Below are 19,041 nucleotides of genomic sequence, written 5' to 3'. Positions count from 1 at the left end.
TGGAAGGAGCCATCAGAAGATGGGGACACTGTAGTCATAAAGGGATGGACATGGTCAGCAACAATACTCAGGTAGGCCATGGCCTTTAAATGATGCTCCATTGGTACCAAGGGGCCCAAAGTGTGCCGAGAAAATACCCCCCCCCACCATTACACCACCAGCCTGAACCAGTGATACAAGGCAGGATGGATCCATGTTTTCATGTTGTTTACACCAAATTCTGACCCTACCATCTGAATGTCACAGCTGAAATGGAGACTTATCAGACCAGGCAACGTTTTTCCAATCTTCTATTGTCCAATGTTGGTGATCCTGTGCGAATTGTAGCATCAGTTTCCTCTTCTTAGCTGACAGGAGTGGCACCCAGTGTGGTCTTCTGCTGCTGTAGCCCTTTGCTTCAAGGTTTGTTGTGTTGTGCATTCAGAGATTGTATTCTGCATACCTTGGTTGTAATGAGTGGTTGTTTGACTTACAGTTGCCTTTCTATTATTTGGAACCAGTCTGCCCATTCTCCTCTGACATCAACAAGGCATTTTCCTCCACACAAGAAGAGACAGACAAGTGGAGCTTCCCCTTTTGGGTACAAACTGGAAACCGTACAATGCTGGGATGGGGGAGATCGTGGACTACACATGCACAGGGTTAAGGAGCTCACTCCTGTGATGGTGGGGGTGCAGTTCAAAATACTAATCCTGGTCCTGTAGGTTTTTCTGATAAAGGAATACAAGAAATTGTAGAAAACGCGTCAACGTATTTTCGGTACGGCACTTTGGCTACGTCACTTCCGGTTCACTTCCTGGTTTGCCGTGGAACGCATGCCGATAGCGGCGTTCCCCGAACCTTTTACAGCTGTTCCCTGCTTTTAATATTACCACCTTTGTGAGTATTTTTTTGCCTAATATTATTAAACTTTTTAAAACGGGCTTCACTATTTCTGGTATCTTTTTTGGCATTATTTCATTGGAGCCATTTAGGACCACCTTATCATAAGGATATCCATATAGCCCCCCTTTTTATACCAAGGAGAAGATCTGGTGCACAAACTATCTAATCATACACAGGCTCTCTAGACTCTTGTTAGGGTCCATTCGTTCTGGTGAGTAAGGTTCCTGGAGGGGCACAAGTCACCTGGCACAAAGAGCATGAATGATTCTATGTTTGCACTGGAGCACCTTTTTGCACTTTTTTGATTTATTATTTATTTGAACACTGTAGTGCACAATGACTTATTGATGAACTCTTTTACAATTTATTGGACACAACTTTTAATATTTTTTGGAGAGGATATATGCACTTTATTTTTTAACTTTTTATTATATGGTTGATTTATCATGTTCTTATGCAAGCGCTGTGTTATTTTGTTTTAATAAGATATTCTTTGATTGGATGAGGTGGAGATCATGACACCAATGCTCCAATTCTCTACCTTGTCCAATCAGAGAGTGTCTTGTCCAATCAGGAAGCAACTCCTTGTGGTTACTATGCAGCAGGGCAGACTCTCAGCACAGGACCTGTAAGACTTCTGCTATTACTGTATAAATAAGAATGCAAGGCATTCTCTGATTAGAAAAGGTGTAGGTTATCTCCACCTTTTCTGATTAGCGTGCGCCTTGTCCAATCAGCAAGCTACCATCCCCAATGGTTACAATGCAGAAGGGCAGAATTTATCAATAAATACAAGGCATTCTTAGATTGGATGAGGTGGCGATTGTGATATCACCGCCCCGTCTCTCCACCTTCTCCAATCAGACAACCTTTTGCCCAATGAGCGAGAAGCCCCCTGTGGTTACAATGCAGAAGGGCAATAGACTGCTGTTATTACTGTAGTAGCACCAACTACTGCAGTAGTTCTCTATGTCCACAGCAGTCCCTTAGGTATTTATTTCAGTGAATACAAGTCATTCTTTTATTGGAAAAGGTGGAGATTGTGATATCACTATCCCGACTCCACCCTCTTCTATCAGAGAGCACCTTGTCCAATCAGCAAGTGATCCCCTAGGGTTATTATGCAATTGTAGTAGCACCAACTTCTACAGTTATTTTCCATATCCACAGCTCTCCCCTAAGTATATTTATCATTTAACTCAAGGCATTCTATGATTGGTGGAGATTGTGATAGTATTACCCACCTTCTCCAACCAGAGAGCCTCTTGTCCAATCAGCGAACGACCCCCTGTGGTTACTATGCAGAAGGACCCACTCTCGGCACAGGACCAGTAGACTGATGCTATCACTGTAGAAATTCCTATATTTATCAATGAATACAAGACATTTTCTGATTGGATGATGTAGAGATTGTGATATCACTGCCTTGTCTCTCCAACTTCTCCAATCAGATAGCCTCTTGTCCAATCAGAAAATGGCCCCCTGTGGTTACAATGCAGAAAGGCAGCCATGACCCAGTAGACTGATGCTATCACTGTAGTAGTGCCCATAACTACAGTGATTCTCCACGTCCAAAGCAGTCCCTCAGGTATATTAATCAATAAATGTAAGGTATTCGCTGATTGGATGAGGTGGATATTCAGTCAGAGAGCCTCTTGTCTAATCAGCAATCAAGTCCCTGTGGTTACTATGCAGAAGTATGGACCCTCGGCACAGGACCAGTAGACTGATACTATCACTGTAGTAGTGCCCATATTTATCAATGAATACAAGGCATTCTCTGATTGGACGAGGTAGAGATTGTGACATCATCACCCTGCCTCTTCACCTCGTCCAATGAGTGAGTGTCTTGTCCAATCAGCAACTGACCCCTTGTGGTTACTATGCAGAAGGGCAGTCCCTCAGCACAGGCCCAGTAGACTGATGCTATCCCTGTAGTAGTGCCCATATTTATCAATGAATACAAGGCATTCTCTGATTGGATGAGGTGGAGATTGTGACATCATCACCCCAGCTCTTCACTTTTTCCAATCAGCAAGCGTCTTGTCCAATTAGCAAGCAACTGATAGGGAAATTGCATTTCCTATGGCTCACAATATCTAATACTGAAGTCTAAACCTGGTTAGAAGACATATAAGGATAGGTACTTTATCTGGCTTTATACTATAGGAATGTGATTGTAAACTGACTATATGGACAAGTCAGCCCACTAATCTTCTTTCCGGAATGTGCTACCTTTCTTAGAAGGTCATTTTTCTCTAATGGGGGTTGACCGAGGGTTGGCCATTCCTTACACATAAATTCTATATATAATGTTATTGGAACTTGGAACAGTCAGTCTACCATCAGAGCTGCTGTTAGGCATGTGTCTGAACCTGGTCGGCCATGCCACGAAAAAGCAGGTGGTGCTCCATGGCGAAACAGCATCTTTAGTTTAGTATTCTTGTTATATTTTCTAATATTATCTGTATCTGTCATTAGTGTGATCTCTCTTTGCACATATTGATACAACCCCAAAAAGGTTAATTATTATGTGACAAAACAGCGACCCCTTGTGGTTACAATGCAGAAGGGCAGCCATGATCCAGTAGAATACTGCTATCATTGTAATAGAGCCAACTACTACAGTGATTCTCCACGTCAGTATATTTTTTTGTGGTGCTCTCATCCTTCACATTTTCATTGAGTATCTGACCTAAAATAGGTGTGAAAATCAGGAGTTCTGATTTTACCTACTACATGCTTGTTCCAGCTCAGTGACTCAGAGCATTAAACCCAATCAACTGCCATTTTCAGAAAAGGGTCAACCATGGCAATTCAAGTATCTCCCTATCTTGTCTTGTGGTGTTCTCATCTTTCACACATTTGTTAAGTAACTGCCTTAAAATAAGTGTAAAAATCAGGAGTTCTGACTTCACTAACTAAACGCTTGTTCCAGGTAAATGACTCAGATATTGGAGCCAATTAACTGCCATTTTCAGAAGAGGGTCAACAATGGCAGTTCAAGTATCTCCCCATCTTGGCTTGTGGTGTTCTCATCCTTCCAACTTTTGTTGAGTAAGTCAGTGGTCCTCAACTCCGGTCCTCAGGGCCCACTAACAGGCCAGATTTTAAGTATTACCTTGGGGAGATGCAGACTAGAGTATTGCAATCACTGAGCAGCGAATTATATCACCTGGGATGTATTTCAGTTATCTTGCAAATCTGGCCTGTTAGTGGGCCCTGTAGGCCAGGGTTGAGGACCACTGGAGTAAGTGACCTAAAATAAGTGTGAAAATCAGGAATTCTGACTTCACTAGTCTTGTCCCAGGTAAACGACTCAAAGTATTGAAGCCAAGCAACTGCCATTTTCGGAAAAAGGATAACAATGGCAATTCAAGTATCTCCCTATCTTGACTTGTGGTGCTGACATCCTTCACACTTTTGTTGACTAACTGACCTAAAATAAGAGTGAAAATCTGCAGTTCTGACTTCACTAACTAAATGCTTGTTCCAGGTAAGCGACTCAAATTATTGAAGCAAAGCAACTGCCATTTTCAGAAAAAGGTCAACAATGGCAGTTCAAGTATCTCCCTATCTTGGCTTGCGGTGCTCTCATTATTCACTTTTTTTTTTGAGTAACTGTCCTAAAATAAGAGTGAAAGGAGTTCTGACTTTACAAACTAATGTTTGTTACAGGTAAGTGACTAAAAGTATTGAATCCAATTAACCACTTCTGGACTGGGCCTATTTCTGACACTTGTTGTTTACAAGTTAAAATCAGGTTTTATTTGTTAGGGCTCTTTCACACGGTCCGCCTCCATAGGCGGATCCGTGCTGCTCAGCGGGGATCGATCCGCGATCCCCGCTGAGCCGGCGGATGACAGCTCCGTCTCCGCTTGCAGTGCGGAGAGGGAGGTGTCACAGCCCCCGCTGCTCTATATGGGGGATCGGATGAGAGCGGACCGCCTGTCCGCTCTCATCCGATCCGATCCGATACCTGAACGGATGGAAACAGATTTCACGGACAGGATCGGATACGGATGGCAGCGGGTGTCAGCGGAGGTGTCTCCGCTGACATCCGCTGCCCCATAGAGCTGCATGGAGGTTCCGATCAGATCCGCCTAAAAAACTGACGGGCGGATCTGATCGGACCGCCCGTGTGAAAGAGCCCTTAGAAAATTACTTAGAACCCCCAAACATTATAACTTTTTTTTTTAGCAGAGACCCTAGAGCATAAAATGGAGATCGTCGCAATATTCTTTATCACCCTGTATTTGCGCAGCGGTCTTACAAATGATATTTTTTGGGGAAAAATACAGTTTTTTTGAATAAAAAAATAAGAAAGCAGTAAAGTTAGCCCAATTTCTTTCTATAATGTGAATGATAATGTTACGTTGAGTAAATAGATACCCAATATGTCATGCTTCAAAATTGCGCATGCTCGTGGAATGGCGACAAAAATTGGTACTTAAAAATCCCAATAGGCGACACTTTAAATATTTTTACAGGTTACGTGTTTAGAGTTACAGTTATTGCTCTCGCTCTAACGATCGCGTGTGGTTTGAACACTGTTTACATATGTGAGCGCGACTTGCGTATGCGCTCGCTTCTGTATGCAAGCTAACGGGGGACGGAGCGCTTTAATGTTTTATTTTTTTTATTTTCCAATTTATTTTATTTTTTATTTTTACACAGTCCTTTTAGTGCTGGTTCACACTGCCGCTACCACTAAAGTAGCGTCGCTTCCAGCGCGACTTTGACGCGATTTTGACGCGACTTTGGCGCGACTTTGACGCGACTTTGGCGCGACTTAGCGCGACTTTGACGCGACCTAATCGCGAGGCAACTTTTTATTTGGCCAATCACAATCTGATGTCTTGTGACCTAATTTCCTTTTCCTGTGTTTTTTTTTTTACATATTTCCTTTTTCCCATGTGTGCAGTGTTGTGTGTCTCACATAGCTTTGTTTGTCTGTCCAGAAACGTAAAAAAAAAAAAAGAGCTTTTTTCCTATAATTTTTAAGAAGCACATGCCTCCAAAGACACCCAAAAAATGCCCGTAAAATGTCTGCAAGAAAAAAAGCCAGCCGCAGAGAAGCCGTATTCCTGAAAATATAGTAAAAATGCTGTTTTTTAGGGGTTCTGGACATGCTACAGAGCTGAAAATTGACAGGTACACTTTTTAGACCCCCCAGACACTAAATAAAAAAAATGACATGCCTGCCTAAAAAAATGCCCGCTAAATGCCTGCAAGAAAAAAAGACAGCTGGTAAGACACTACAAAAAATTATAAGAAAAATGATTTTTTTTTAGGGGTTCTGGACATGCTACATAGCTGAAACTTGACAGGGACACTTTTTTGACCCCCCAGACACTAAATCCAGAAAATGACATGCCTGCCTAAAAAAATGCCCGCTAAATGTCTGCAAGAAAAAAAGCCAGCCGCAGAGAAGCCGTATTCCTGAAAATATAGTAAAAATGCTGTTTTTTAGGGGTTCTGGACATGCTACAGAGCTGAAAATTGACAGGTACACTTTTTAGACCCCCCAGACACTAAATAAAAAAAATGACATGCCTGCCTAAAAAAATGCCCGCTAAATGCCTGCAAGAAAAAAAGACAGCTGGTAAGACACTACAAAAAATTATAAGAAAAATGATTTTTTTTTAGGGGTTCTGGACATGCTACATAGCTGAAACTTGACAGGGACACTTTTTTGACCCCCCAGACACTAAATCCAGAAAATGACATGCCTGCCTAAAAAAATGCCCGCTAAATGTCTGCAAGAAAAAAAGCCAGCCGCAGAGAAGCCGTATTCCTGAAAATATAGTAAAAATGCTGTTTTTTAGGGGTTCTGGACATGCTACAGAGCTGAAAATTGACAGGTACACTTTTTAGACCCCCCAGACACTAAATAAAAAAAATGACATGCCTGCCTAAAAAAATGCCCGCTAAATGCCTGCAAGAAAAAAAGACAGCTGGTAAGACACTACAAAAAATTATAAGAAAAATGATTTTTTTTTAGGGGTTCTGGACATGCTACATAGCTGAAACTTGACAGGGACACTTTTTTGACCCCCCAGACACTAAATCCAGAAAATGACATGCCTGCCTAAAAAAATGCCCGCTAAATGTCTGCAAGAAAAAAAGCCAGCCGCAGAGAAGCCGTATTCCTGAAAATATAGTAAAAATGCTGTTTTTTAGGGGTTCTGGACATGCTACAGAGCTGAAAATTGACAGGTACACTTTTTAGACCCCCCAGACACTAAATAAAAAAAATGACATGCCTGCCTAAAAAAATGCCCGCTAAATGCCTGCAAGAAAAAAAGACAGCTGGTAAGACACTACAAAAAATTAAAAGAAAAATGATTTTTTTTAAGGGTTCTGGACATGCTACAGAGCTGAAACTTGACAGGGACACTTTGTAGACCCCCCAGAAACGAAATCCAAAAAATGACATGCCTGCCTAAAAAAATGCCCGCTAAATGCCTGCAAGAAAAAAAGCCAGCCGCAGAGAAGCCGTATTCCTGAAAATATAGTAAAAATGCTGTTTTTTAGGGGTTCTGGACATGCTACAGAGCTGAAACTTGACAGGGACACTTTTTAGACCCCCCAGAAACGAAATCCCAAAAATGACATGCCTGCTTAAAAAAATGCCCGCTAAATGCCTGCAAGAAAAAAAGACAGCTGGTAAGACACTACAAAAAATTAAAAGAAAAATGATTTTTTTTAGGGGTTCTGGACATGCTACAGAGCTGAAACTTGACAGGGACACTTTGTAGACCCCCCAGAAACGAAATCCAAAAAATGACATGCCTGCCTAAAAAAATGACCGCTGATGAATGCCTGCAAGTATAAAAGACAGCTGGTAAAGACACTACAAAAAATTAAAAGAAAAATGTTTTTTTTTTAGGGGTTCTGGACATGCTACAGAGCTGAAACTTGACAGGGACACTTTTTAGACCCCCCAGAAACGAAATCCAAAAAATGACATGCCTGCCTAAAAAAATGACCGCTAATGCCTGCAAGAAAATTATGCTCTTTTCTTGTTCACTGCCATTTTTTAGCAAAGTCGGATGACAAGTCGGATTACAGGTCGCTTCAATTAAGATAAGGAGGCGACTCCCATTGAAGTATATGGGACAGGTCGGATCACTGGTCGCCTGAAAGTAGTACAGGACCCTTTTCTGAAGTCGGAGCGACCTTAATAGCGGCAATTAAGACGGCACTGATTCATTTACATTGGTTTGGTCATGTCAAGCGACCTGGGGCGACCTGGGGCGACACAAGTCGCCTCGTGAGTCGCCCTAGTGTGAATGGGGGCTTAAAAAAAATGTTTTGATCACTTTTATTCCAATTACAAGGAATGTAAACATCCCTTGTAATAGAAATAAGCAGGACAGGACCTCTTTAATGTGAGATCTGGGGTCAAAAAGACCTCACATCTCACATCTACACTAAAAAAAAAAAAAAAAAAATGTTTTTCTTTAATTATGAAAAAAATGGGATCTTTAAAACCGTTGCTAGGAAGCGACGTATGACGCCTCTCCGGTCCTCCAAAGCCATAGAGTCCAGTGAGGGCCATCTTGCCCTCACTCGACTTCCTTCCTGAGAGGACAGCGGACCGGATCATTTTCCCCGCTACTGACGGGTCCGTTAAGCGGTGAAAACGATCAGGAAGCGGCGGGAGGGGGGCACCTGTCCCGCCGCCCATAAAGGTGATCCTGCAGCGAATCAGTCGTTGGTACCACCCTTATGTTAAAGCGCATCTCCCACCGTTTAAAAAAATACCGGGGTTATGGCAGCTATCTGTTGCCATAACCCCAGTATTTAAAGTCAAAGTCCCAAAGTAAATACACGGTGGGCGGTTCGTAAGTGGTTACCTGCCATTTTTAGAAGAGGGTCAACAATGGCAGTTCAAGTATCTCCCTATCTTGGCTTGTGGTGCTCTCATCCTTCACACTTTTGTTGAGTAACTGTCCTAAAATAAGAGTGAAAATCAGGAGTTCTGACTTCACTAACTAAATGCTTGTTCCAGGTAAGCGGCTCAAAGTATTTAAGCCAAGCAACTGCCATTTTCAGAAAAAGGTCAACAATGGCAGTTCAAGTATCTCCCTATCTTGGCTTGTGATGCTCTCATCCTTCACACTTTTGTTGAGTACCTGTCCAAAAATAAGAGTGAAAATCAGGAGTTCTGACTTCACTATGTGTTTGTTGCCAATCAGCGACTCAAACTATTGAAGCCAATTAACTACCATTTTCAGAAGAGGGTCAACAATGGCAGTTCAAGTATCTCCCCTATGGTAAGTGTTCTATAAAGAGAAGATGCTGAAACTGCTGATTTATGTATTTTTTTACATAGGCCTAAGCTGGACCAATGTAACTGTACAATAAAATCCATTCAAGGACTTTAGATTTAAATGAAATCAAGAGAAATTTCCCCCACTGAATAGATGTCTATTAATATCATTAATGCACCTGACGCGGTCTGTTTGTCCTCCCTTTGTGGTTTTTTGTTTTTGCAGTATTCGTTCCTCGCCCAGCAAGTATAACTCATCTATCCATTGGCTTATGAGGAGTAAGTAGTAGTAACACAAGCAGTGTATAATTGAGTCATACCTTTGCTACGTCCACGCTCTCTGCCACCATGTAAATGAAGTTGATGTTCACCAGGTCCGTCCCGGAGCAGACACACACTATCCGCCCTTCCAGATCGCCTTCGGCTTTTCCAGCGGACTCCAGCGCAGACAGGATTTTTGGATCCTGCAACCAGAGAAGAGAGCTGGAATGAATGTCGTGGGGCTTTCAGAAAATAAATAACAAGGCTTAAAAGCAATTACAGCCCATGTGCTACGGCGAACGACGCATGGACAACATCAAAAGAGAACAAAGTGCCTTCGCCAGAAGGAAAAGAAAAATACAGAATATTAATAGATGTCCTGCTTGGTTCACAGCAGGGATAGGAAACCCCCTTCCAGTCTATTGATTTGTACGGAGTTTGCAGCTTCTTTATCTTTTATTCCTTGCCTATGTTCCAGTGTAAGCTGCTGCCATGGTGGCTGCCCCAGGTTTCCTATTTCAGAGAGGCTCCTTTCTCTTGCAGCATCCTGTCGAGTCGCCCCTGCATGTCTTCCTGCACTGTGTGCATCAATAGAAGCACACAGGCCCATAGCCTAGGATGGCAAGGCTCTCCCATGCTCATCCACCCTCCTACAGATTGCACTGTTCACTGTCAATTCTTTCCTATGATGACTACTACAACAATTCTCTAAGGCACAGGTGTCAAACACAAGGCCCGCCGGCCGAATCCGGCCCCCCAGGCCATTTCATGTGGCCCTCGCACCTCTCATGCACCTGTGGCAGCACCCTTGTCTCTGCCCCTACCTTTTCTCTGTAGTCGATAGCAGAGAGGACAGAACTCCTTTGCCAGATCCTGCAGTACTCTGTGCAGCTGCAGAAAGGCTCGTATTTGCCCCCTCCTCCTCCTCAGCAGTCCGCATCAGAGAGGAGGGCAGAACTCCTCCTACAGATCCTGCACCTCTCTGTGCAGCCGCAACACCACCTTGTCTCTGCCTCCCCTGGTCTCAGCATTCAGCAGACTCTGGAAGCTGACTCCAGCCCTTCTCTGGTTCTCCTCCAGACCCTGCACTTCTTCCCAGATCCACCATCTGGTAAGGGGGTGCATTTTGATGTAAGGGTGTAAGGGGGCGTGGGGTGCTCTGGACATCTAATCTTACAGATATAACCGGCCCTTTGAGGGAAACCATAATGCTAATGGGGCCCGCAATGGAAGTGGAGTTTGACACCCCTGCTCTAAGGTGTCCAAACTACGTCCCTCCAGCTGTTCAGGAACTACAATTCCCATGAGGCATTGTATATCTCTGACATTCACAGACATAACTAGGCATGATGGGAATTGTAGTTCCTGAACAGCTGGAGGTCCATAATTTGGACACCCCTGCTCTAAGCAGTCCCTTAGGTAATTTTTTTTTTTTTAGTGAATACAAGTCATTTTTCTGACTGTAAGAAGTGGAGATTGTGACATCACTGCCCTGACTCTCCACATTTTTCAATCAGAAAGTGACCCCCTGGGGTTACTATAAAGAAGGACGGCACACGACCGGTAGACTGATGCCCTCACTGTAGTAGTAGTGCCCACAGTGAGTCTCCACGTCCACAGCGGTCCCTCTGGTATTCTTATCAATTTACACAAGGTATTGATGAAAAATAAACTAGTGCGTTCAAATGATTTATGAATCAAAAAAGAAACATATTATGGCAATAAATGGCATAAAAAATAGGAATATAATGTGAATAATATCCTTAAACAAGTGCTACAAAAGTCCATAAACCACCAGCACTGCCATGAACAGAAATGGTGCACAGATTGAATAGATGCTCATAGGTAAGCAAAATACAGTTCAAAGATAATAATCAAAGTGAGTCCAGCTGGTGTTTCTTGAGTGAAGAGTGAATAAACACAACTGGCGGTATCAAGTGATGCATGCACCCCCACGGTGATCGTCCTCCAATCCCAGTTGACGTCTTCTGAGGGGAAACGCGTTGGGTGGAGTAGCCGCATTGTCACTGCGATCGGTCAGCACTGCAGGCGGCCGTGCTCACTCGTCTATGCTGTGTTTAAATGCCTATATTTTTATGCCATTTATTGTAATATGTTTTTTTGATTCACAAATCATTTAAGCGCACTAGTTTATTTTTCATCCATTAATTTTTTTCCCATTGTTCAGGGATTTCTAGGTGCTGCCTACCTGTTGTTGGACTAGCGCATCCTTTTCTCACTATTTACACAAGGCATTCACTGATTGGATTAGGTGGAAATTGTGATGGCAACACCCAATCTCTCCACCTTGTCCAATCAGCAAGCGACCCCCTGGGGTTACTATGCAGAAGGAGGGCTACTTGGCACGGGACCAGTAGGCTCATGCCATCACTGTATTAGTGCCCACAGCCACAGTGATTCTCCACATCCACAGCAGTCCCTCTGGAAAATGTATCAATAATTACAAGGTATTCCCTGATTGGATGAGGCAGAGATTGTGATATCTTCGCTCCGTCTCCCCCTCTTTTCCATTCAGGGATCCTCTTGTCTAAGCAACAAGCGGCCCCCTGTGGTCAATACACAGAAGGGCAGCCAGAACCCTGTAGACTACTGCAGCTACAACTGTGATTCTATACATCTACAGCAGTCCCTCAGGTATTTCTATAAAGGAATGCAAGGCATTCTCTGATTGGATGAGGTGAAGATTGTGATATCACTGCCTGGTCTCTCCATCTTGTCCAATATTCAAGTGAACCCTGACTTTCGCTCACCCCCATACAATGCTGTCAGGGGCGAATGTCTGAGGCTGGGGTACTCAGATCACAGGGGTTCTGGCTGGGGTACTCAGAGCACAGGGGTTCCGGCTGGGGTACTCAGATCACAGGGGTTCCGGCTGGGATACTCAGAGCACAGGGGTTCCAGCTGGGTTACTCAGAGCACATGGGTTCCGGCTGGGGTACTCAGATCACAGGGTTTCCGGCTGGGGTACTCAGAGCAAAGAGGTTCTGGCTGGGGTGTTTAGAACACAGGGGTTCTGGCTGGAGTACTCAGATCACAGGGGTTCTGGCCGGGGTACTCAGATCACAGGGGTTCTGGCTGGGGTACTCAGATCACAGGGGTTCTGGCAGGGGTACTCAGAAAACAGGGGTTCTGGCTGGGGTACTCAGAACACAGGGGTTCTGGCTGGGGTACTCAGAACACAGGGGTTCTGGCTGGGGTACTCAGAACACAGGGATTCTAGCTGGGGTACTCAGAACACAGGGGTTCTGGCTGAGGTACTCAGAACACAGGGATTCTGGCTGAGGTATTTAGAACACAGTGGTTCTGGCTGGGGTATTTAAAAAACAGGAGATCCGGCTTAGGTACTCAGAACACAGGGGTCCTGGCTGGGGTACTCAGAACACAGGGGTTCTGGCTGGGGTGTTCAGATCACAGGGGTTCTGGCTGGGGTACTCAGATCACAGGGGTTCTGGCTGGGGTACTCAGAACACAGGGGTTCTGGCTGGGGTACTCAGATCACAGGGGTTCTGGCTGTGGTACTCAGAACACAGGGGATCTGGCTGGGGTACTTAGAACACAGGGGTTCTGGCTTGGGTACTCAGAACACAGGGGATCTGGCTGGGGTCCTCAGAACATAGGGGTTCTGGCATGAGTGCTCAGAACCCAGGGGATCTGGCTGAGGTAGTTAGAACACAGGGGATCTGGCTGGGGTACTTAGAACACAGGGGTTCTGGCTGGGGTACTCAGAACACAGGAGTTCTGGATGGGGTACTCAGAACACAGGGGATCTAGCTGGGGCACTCAGAGCACAGGGGTTCTGGCTGGGGTACTCAGATCACAGGGGTTTCTGGCTGGGGTACTCAGATCACAGGGGTTCCGCCTGGGGTACTCATAACACAGGGGTTCTGGCTGGGGTCTTCAGAACACAGGGGTTCTGGCTTGGGTACTCAGAAGACAGGGGTTCTGGCGGAGGTACTTAGAACACAGGGGTTCTGGCTGGGTTATTCAGAACACAGGGCATTGCTCATACATCCGCTACTCCATTCAGTAAACACCTTGCATTCTTTTTATCACATGCAACTCATTCTATGCTTGAGAGTGGATGAATGTCACAATCTCCCCTCCTCCAATCACTGGGCAACCTTATGTTTGTGAAAATAAAAAGTACAAGACATTTACTGAATGGAGGAGCTGGAGTGTCAGCGACCCACGCTTATCTAAGTACTCCAGAACTATCTCCCTATCTTGGCTTGTGGTGTTTTCATCCTTCACACTTTTATTGAGTAACTGACCTAAAATAAGTGTGAAAATCATGAGTTCTGACTTCATTAACGACATGCTTGTTCCAGGTCAGTGACTCAAAGTATTGAAGCTAACCAACTGCCATTTTCAGAAAAAGGGTCAACAATGACAGTTCATGTATTTTCCTATTTTGGCTTGTGGGTTCTCTCATCCTTCACACTTTTGTTGAGTAACTGACCTAAAATAAGTGTGAAAATCAGGAGTTCTGACTTCACGAACTACATGTTTGTTGCTGGTCAGCAACTCAAAGTATTGAAACCAACCAACTGCCATTTTCAGAAAAGGGTCAACAATGGCAGTTCATGTATTTTCCTATCGTGGCTTGTGGGTTCTCTCATCCTTCACACTTTTCTTGAGTAACTGACCTAAAATAAGTGTGAAAATCAGGAGTTCTGACTTCACGAACTACATGTTTGTTGCTGGTCAGCAACTCAAAGAATTGAATCCAACCAACTGCCATTTTCAGAAAAGGGTCACCAATGGCAGTTCAAGTATTTTCCTATCTTAGCTTGTGGGTTCTTTCATCCTTCACACTTTTCTTGAGTAACTGGCCTAAAATAAGGGTGAAAATCAGGAGTTCTGACTTCACTAACTATAGGTTTGTTGCTGGTCAGCAACTCAAAGTATTGAAGCCAACCAACTGCCATTTTCAGAAAAAGACTCAACAATGGCAGTTCATGTATATTCCTATCTTGGCTTGTGGGTTCTCTCATCCTTCACACTTTTGTTGAGTAACTGACCTAAAATAAGTGTGAAAATCAGGAATTCTGACTTCACTAACTATATGTTTGCTGCTGGTCAGCAACTCAAAGTATTAAAGCCAACCAACTGCCATTTTCAGAAAAAGGGTCAACAATGGCAGTTCAAGTATCTCCCTTATGGCAAATGTTCTATAAAGAGAGGATGCTGAAAGTGCTGTTTTTCTACTGTCGCTCGCTCAGCACTGGCAGCTTGAACCAAGCCTTGCCTATGACAGGTTCACTTTAAAGCCCTCTTTCTAATGCAGCTGTAATCAGGTGCAGACTATACATAGGCTGCTTTTCCTATGACATTTCGCACCTGACATTTCATAGTCATTATTAGAAGGTCGCTCGTGCTCCGATGTCATTTGCAGGCCTGATGAATGATCAACTTTCCAGGGAGCCGGACCACTTCTCCTTATTATTCCAGCTTAACCATAGAAATACTACGTTTATCTCGGATTTCACATGCCGGGAGAAGAATAGCAGGAAAGCCAAATGTCTGACGTGCTCTATTTAGAATGAATATAATTATCCCGAAGGAAGGCCGAAACAAATCACTGTGTGCAAGATACAAAGAATTCTGTTAGAGGGCCTTACCTTGGGCACGGCCCCACACCGTATGCTGTTGATCAGGGAGCATTCCAAAACTTGGCCTTCCTGGTAAAAAGATTTTAACACAAAAAGTTTAAGACGCACAAAAAAAAAGTAGAATATTCATCCCATATGTGATATAAAGTTGTGGAAAGCTGAAACATGACGTAACATACAACATAACAAACCCAATAATTTACACTTTACCAAATTTCATTTTCTTTATAGATGTCGACTATTCCCCGTTTCCTGCAGTGCGCATTCCTCGGGAGGTTATCATTTCGTTTAGGGCCGGGATCTCCAAACTACAACCCACTGTAAGATTTTATCCAGACTTTGGATGCAAGGTGGACACTGATAGGGACCCTGGGGTGGGGGGACTTTAATGGGGACTATGATGTATGTCATCCTCTGCTGGGGAATCTGGTGTGGGGGGGGGGGGGGACTCTGATGGGGACTTTGATGTAAGAGATCCTCTGCTGGGGAATCTGGTGTGGGGGGGGGGGGGGCTATGATGTAAGGCATCCTCTGCTGGGGAATCTGGTGTGGGGGGGGACCCTGATGGGGACTATGATGTAAGGCATCCTCTGTTGGGGACCCTGGAGTGAGGTGTGGGGTGGGGCAGGAATCTGATGGGGAATCTGGTGTGGGGGGGCTATGATGTAAGGCATCCTCTGCTGGGGAATCTGGTGTGGGGGGGGGGACCCTGATGGGGACTATGATGTAAGGCATCCTCTGTTGGGGACCCTGGAGTGAGGTGTGGGGTGGGGCAGGAATCTGATGGGGAATCTGGTGTGGGGGGACTATGATGTAAGGCATTCTCTGATGGGGACCCTGGGGTGGAGGGGACTCTGATGGGGATTTTGATGTAAGGCACTCTCTGATGGGGACTTTGATGAGGACCCTGATGGGGACTATGATGTAAAGCATCCTCTGATGGGGACCCTGGGGTGGGATTCTGATGAAAGGCATTCTCTGATGGGGACCCTGGGGTGGGGGGACTCTGATGGGGACTATGATGTAAGTCATCCTCTGTTGAGGACCCTGGGGTGGGCTGGGGGGAGGGGGGGTCATGATGAGGACTATGATGTAAGGCATTCTCTGATGAGGACCCTGGGTGGGATTCTGATATAAGCCATTCTCTGATGGGGACCTTGAGGTGTGATTCTGATGTAAGGCATTCTCTGATGGGGACCTTGAGGTGGGATTCTGATGTAAGGCATTCTCTGATGGGGACCTTGAGGTGGGATTCTGATGTAAGGCATTCTCTGATGGGGACCTTGAGGTGGGATTCTGATGTAAGGCATTCTCTGATGGGGACCTTGAGGTGGGATTCTGATGTAAGGCATTCTCTGATGGGGACCTTGGGGTGGGATTCTGATGTAAGCCAATGTCTGATAGGGACCTTGGGGTGGGATTCTGATGTAAGGCATTATCTGATGGGGACCTTGGGGTGGGATTCTGATGTAAGGCATTCTCTGATGGGGACCTTGAGGTGGGATTCTGATATAAGCCATTCTCTGATGGGGACCTTGAGGTGGGATTCTGATGTAAGGCATTCTCTGATGGGGACCTTGGGGTGGGATTCTGATGTAAGCCAATGTCTGATAGGGACCTTGGGGTGGGATTCTGATGTAAGGCATTCTCTGATGGGGACCTTGGGGTGGGATTCGGATGTAAGCCATTCTCTGATAGGGACCTTGGGGTGGGATTCTGATGTAAGCCATTCTCTGATAGGGAACTTGGGGTGGGATTCTGATGTAAGCCATTCTCTGATTGGGGCCCTGGTGTGGGGGGGGGGCTCTGATGGGGACAATGATGTAAGGCATTCTCTGATGGGAACCCTGGGGTGGGGGGACTCTGTTGGGGACTATGATTTAAGGAATTTTCTGATGGGGACCCAAAGGTATAAGAGAATCTGATGGGGACTATGATGGCAGCCATTCTCTGATGGGGCCCGATGGGGACTATGATGTAAAGCATGGGTATCCAACCTTTTGGCTTCTCTGGGCCACATTGAGTGTAGAGAAATTTTCTTGGGCCGCATATAAAATATATACTATAGTTAAGGTATATAAGTAATAAAATGCCGCCGCGCCCTTCCCGTGCCGCCGCAACCCCCGCACTAATTTAACACAACCAGAGGATGATGAAATGAAATGGAATCAGTATACAGAGGTTTACTTCTTCTGATAGATGTTTAAGGAACACTCTAACCACCATGACCACTTCAGTGATTTGAAGTGGTCATGGTGGTAGGAGTCAGAAACACTGCACATGCTCGGCTCCCCCCTCCCCTCTGAGGCAGCCTCTGCCTACCATTAGTTGAAAGCCACTGTGTCCATGCCCCCGACCCGACTTCCTTCCTCCCCAGCAAAAAAAAAAAAAATTGTCAGGGGGCAGTGGGCCGCATTGCCCGGGGTTACGGGCTGCATGTGGCCCCCAGGCCGCAGGTTGGACATGCCTGATGTAAAGCATCCTCTGATGGGGACCCTGGGGTGGGATTCTTATGTAAGGCATTCTCTGATGGGGACCCTGGGGTAGGGGGACTTTGATGGGGACTGTGATGTAAGCGGGGCTCTGATAGGGACCTTGCTGAAAGGGGGATCCTGATAGGAACACTACTGTAAGAGGGCTCTGATATGTAGGAGGGGATTTTGATGGGGACACTGGTTTAAGGGGAGACTCTGATGTAAGGGGGAGTCTGATGTAAGGGGGCTCTGATGGGGATCTTATGTAAGAGGGGCTCTGATGGGGTTACTCTGATGGGACCCTGCTGTAAGGGAGGACTATGATGTTTAACCCCTTCACCAAACCTCATGTAAACAAGCCCTTACAAAAAAAGAAGCTTCTTAATGGGGACACAGGCAGCAATCAAAACCCAGCATGGCTTCTATCCCCTCATCACTCCATCCAAATCTATAAAATACAGCTTTGCAGTTCTACTTGAAGTTTGCAGCACGGACTGTTGCAGTTTCATAGGAAAATGAAGGAAATGAGAATCTCTGATTCTTTTTCCATGACGCGCTTCTATACAGGCATGCAGAACCTGATCCTCAATCACTCATTGTATTATTATTATTGTATTATTGCTCACGGGGTTTGTTTGCCAAATCTAACATACCTTTCCTTCGCTCTTCCATGAAAGAAAGAAGCCAAACTCATCCATTTTAAAGAGGCAATTAGGCTCGAAAACAAACGACTCCTAAAAAGGACAGAAAGAGAGAAAGAAGCGTTAAGCTTTAATCCCATGCAAGCTTCACCTACCAAAAAACGATGACATGCCGGATCCTCTATGCCGGATCCCACGGCTCCTTTACAATCCAGGTACATTGTGCAGAAAGACGGGTGTACGTGATAACTACAGATGTGGGGAATGTTTGAAAAATAATGATCACAGGCACCCAGGAGAGAGTGTCAATGGCTCTGACATATGTCATTGTATAGAGAGGCTATAACTAGCATCGTATGGTGTGATCAGCAAATGCTACTCAACATTTTGTGGATAAAAGTACCAAGCCAAGGCTTTGATGTTCCGCTTTATTCGAAACATGTTCAGGAAAAGCAAACAATGCCATACAATCCAGAATTATTGAAAACATTAATTCCCAATTACTCGCAATTTTTGGAAAAGGGAGCCTACAGCTGTTTTGTGGCCACCGACACTTCACCAAGACTATGGATATCCTCCCAACCAGGGCTGGCCCAAGACATTGTGCTGCCTGGGTCCAAGAATGAAATGCTGTCCCACACCCCCAAAAAAAATCACGCCCACCAAAATTTAGAATTTTGAAATACTTATACTGTTATCTTCTTCCATAATTCACCACCGGACTGGTCCACCAAACACCAGCTGTCTGTCCTCAGTCCTCCTGTCACTCCTGTGTCTGCCGCGCCCCCTGCCCAAGAAGATCCAGCCTGCCCTGCATGGCATGGAGTGTGCCGATGTCTGACGTCATTGCGCACACCACAATCACGTGA

At 45.1% G+C, this 19,041-nt stretch overlaps 1 protein-coding gene across 7 annotated transcripts in view; it reads right to left on the bottom strand.

Moving 5' to 3' along the window:
• PLCB4 (phospholipase C beta 4) overlaps positions 1 to 19,041 on the bottom strand; it is a 608,938-nt gene that overhangs the window by 228,610 nt on the left and 361,287 nt on the right. For all 7 annotated transcript variants that reach the window (XM_082250179.1, XM_082250184.1, XM_082250183.1 and 4 more), the window contains 3 exons: positions 18,185 to 18,265; positions 15,067 to 15,126; positions 9,484 to 9,627 (listed from right to left, as the gene is read on the bottom strand). In XM_082250179.1, the coding sequence (XP_082106305.1) occupies positions 9,484 to 9,627; positions 15,067 to 15,126; positions 18,185 to 18,265 (285 nt within the window). The remainder of the gene's footprint in view (positions 1 to 9,483; positions 9,628 to 15,066; positions 15,127 to 18,184; positions 18,266 to 19,041) is intronic.

Source organism: Pelophylax lessonae, assembly GCF_965119305.1.
Source record: "Pelophylax lessonae genome assembly, chromosome: 3".
Taxonomy (NCBI): Eukaryota; Metazoa; Chordata; class Amphibia; order Anura; family Ranidae; genus Pelophylax; species Pelophylax lessonae.
The sequence above is the reverse complement of the archived record's forward strand: the minus strand, read 5'-3'. Positions and strand labels throughout refer to the sequence as shown.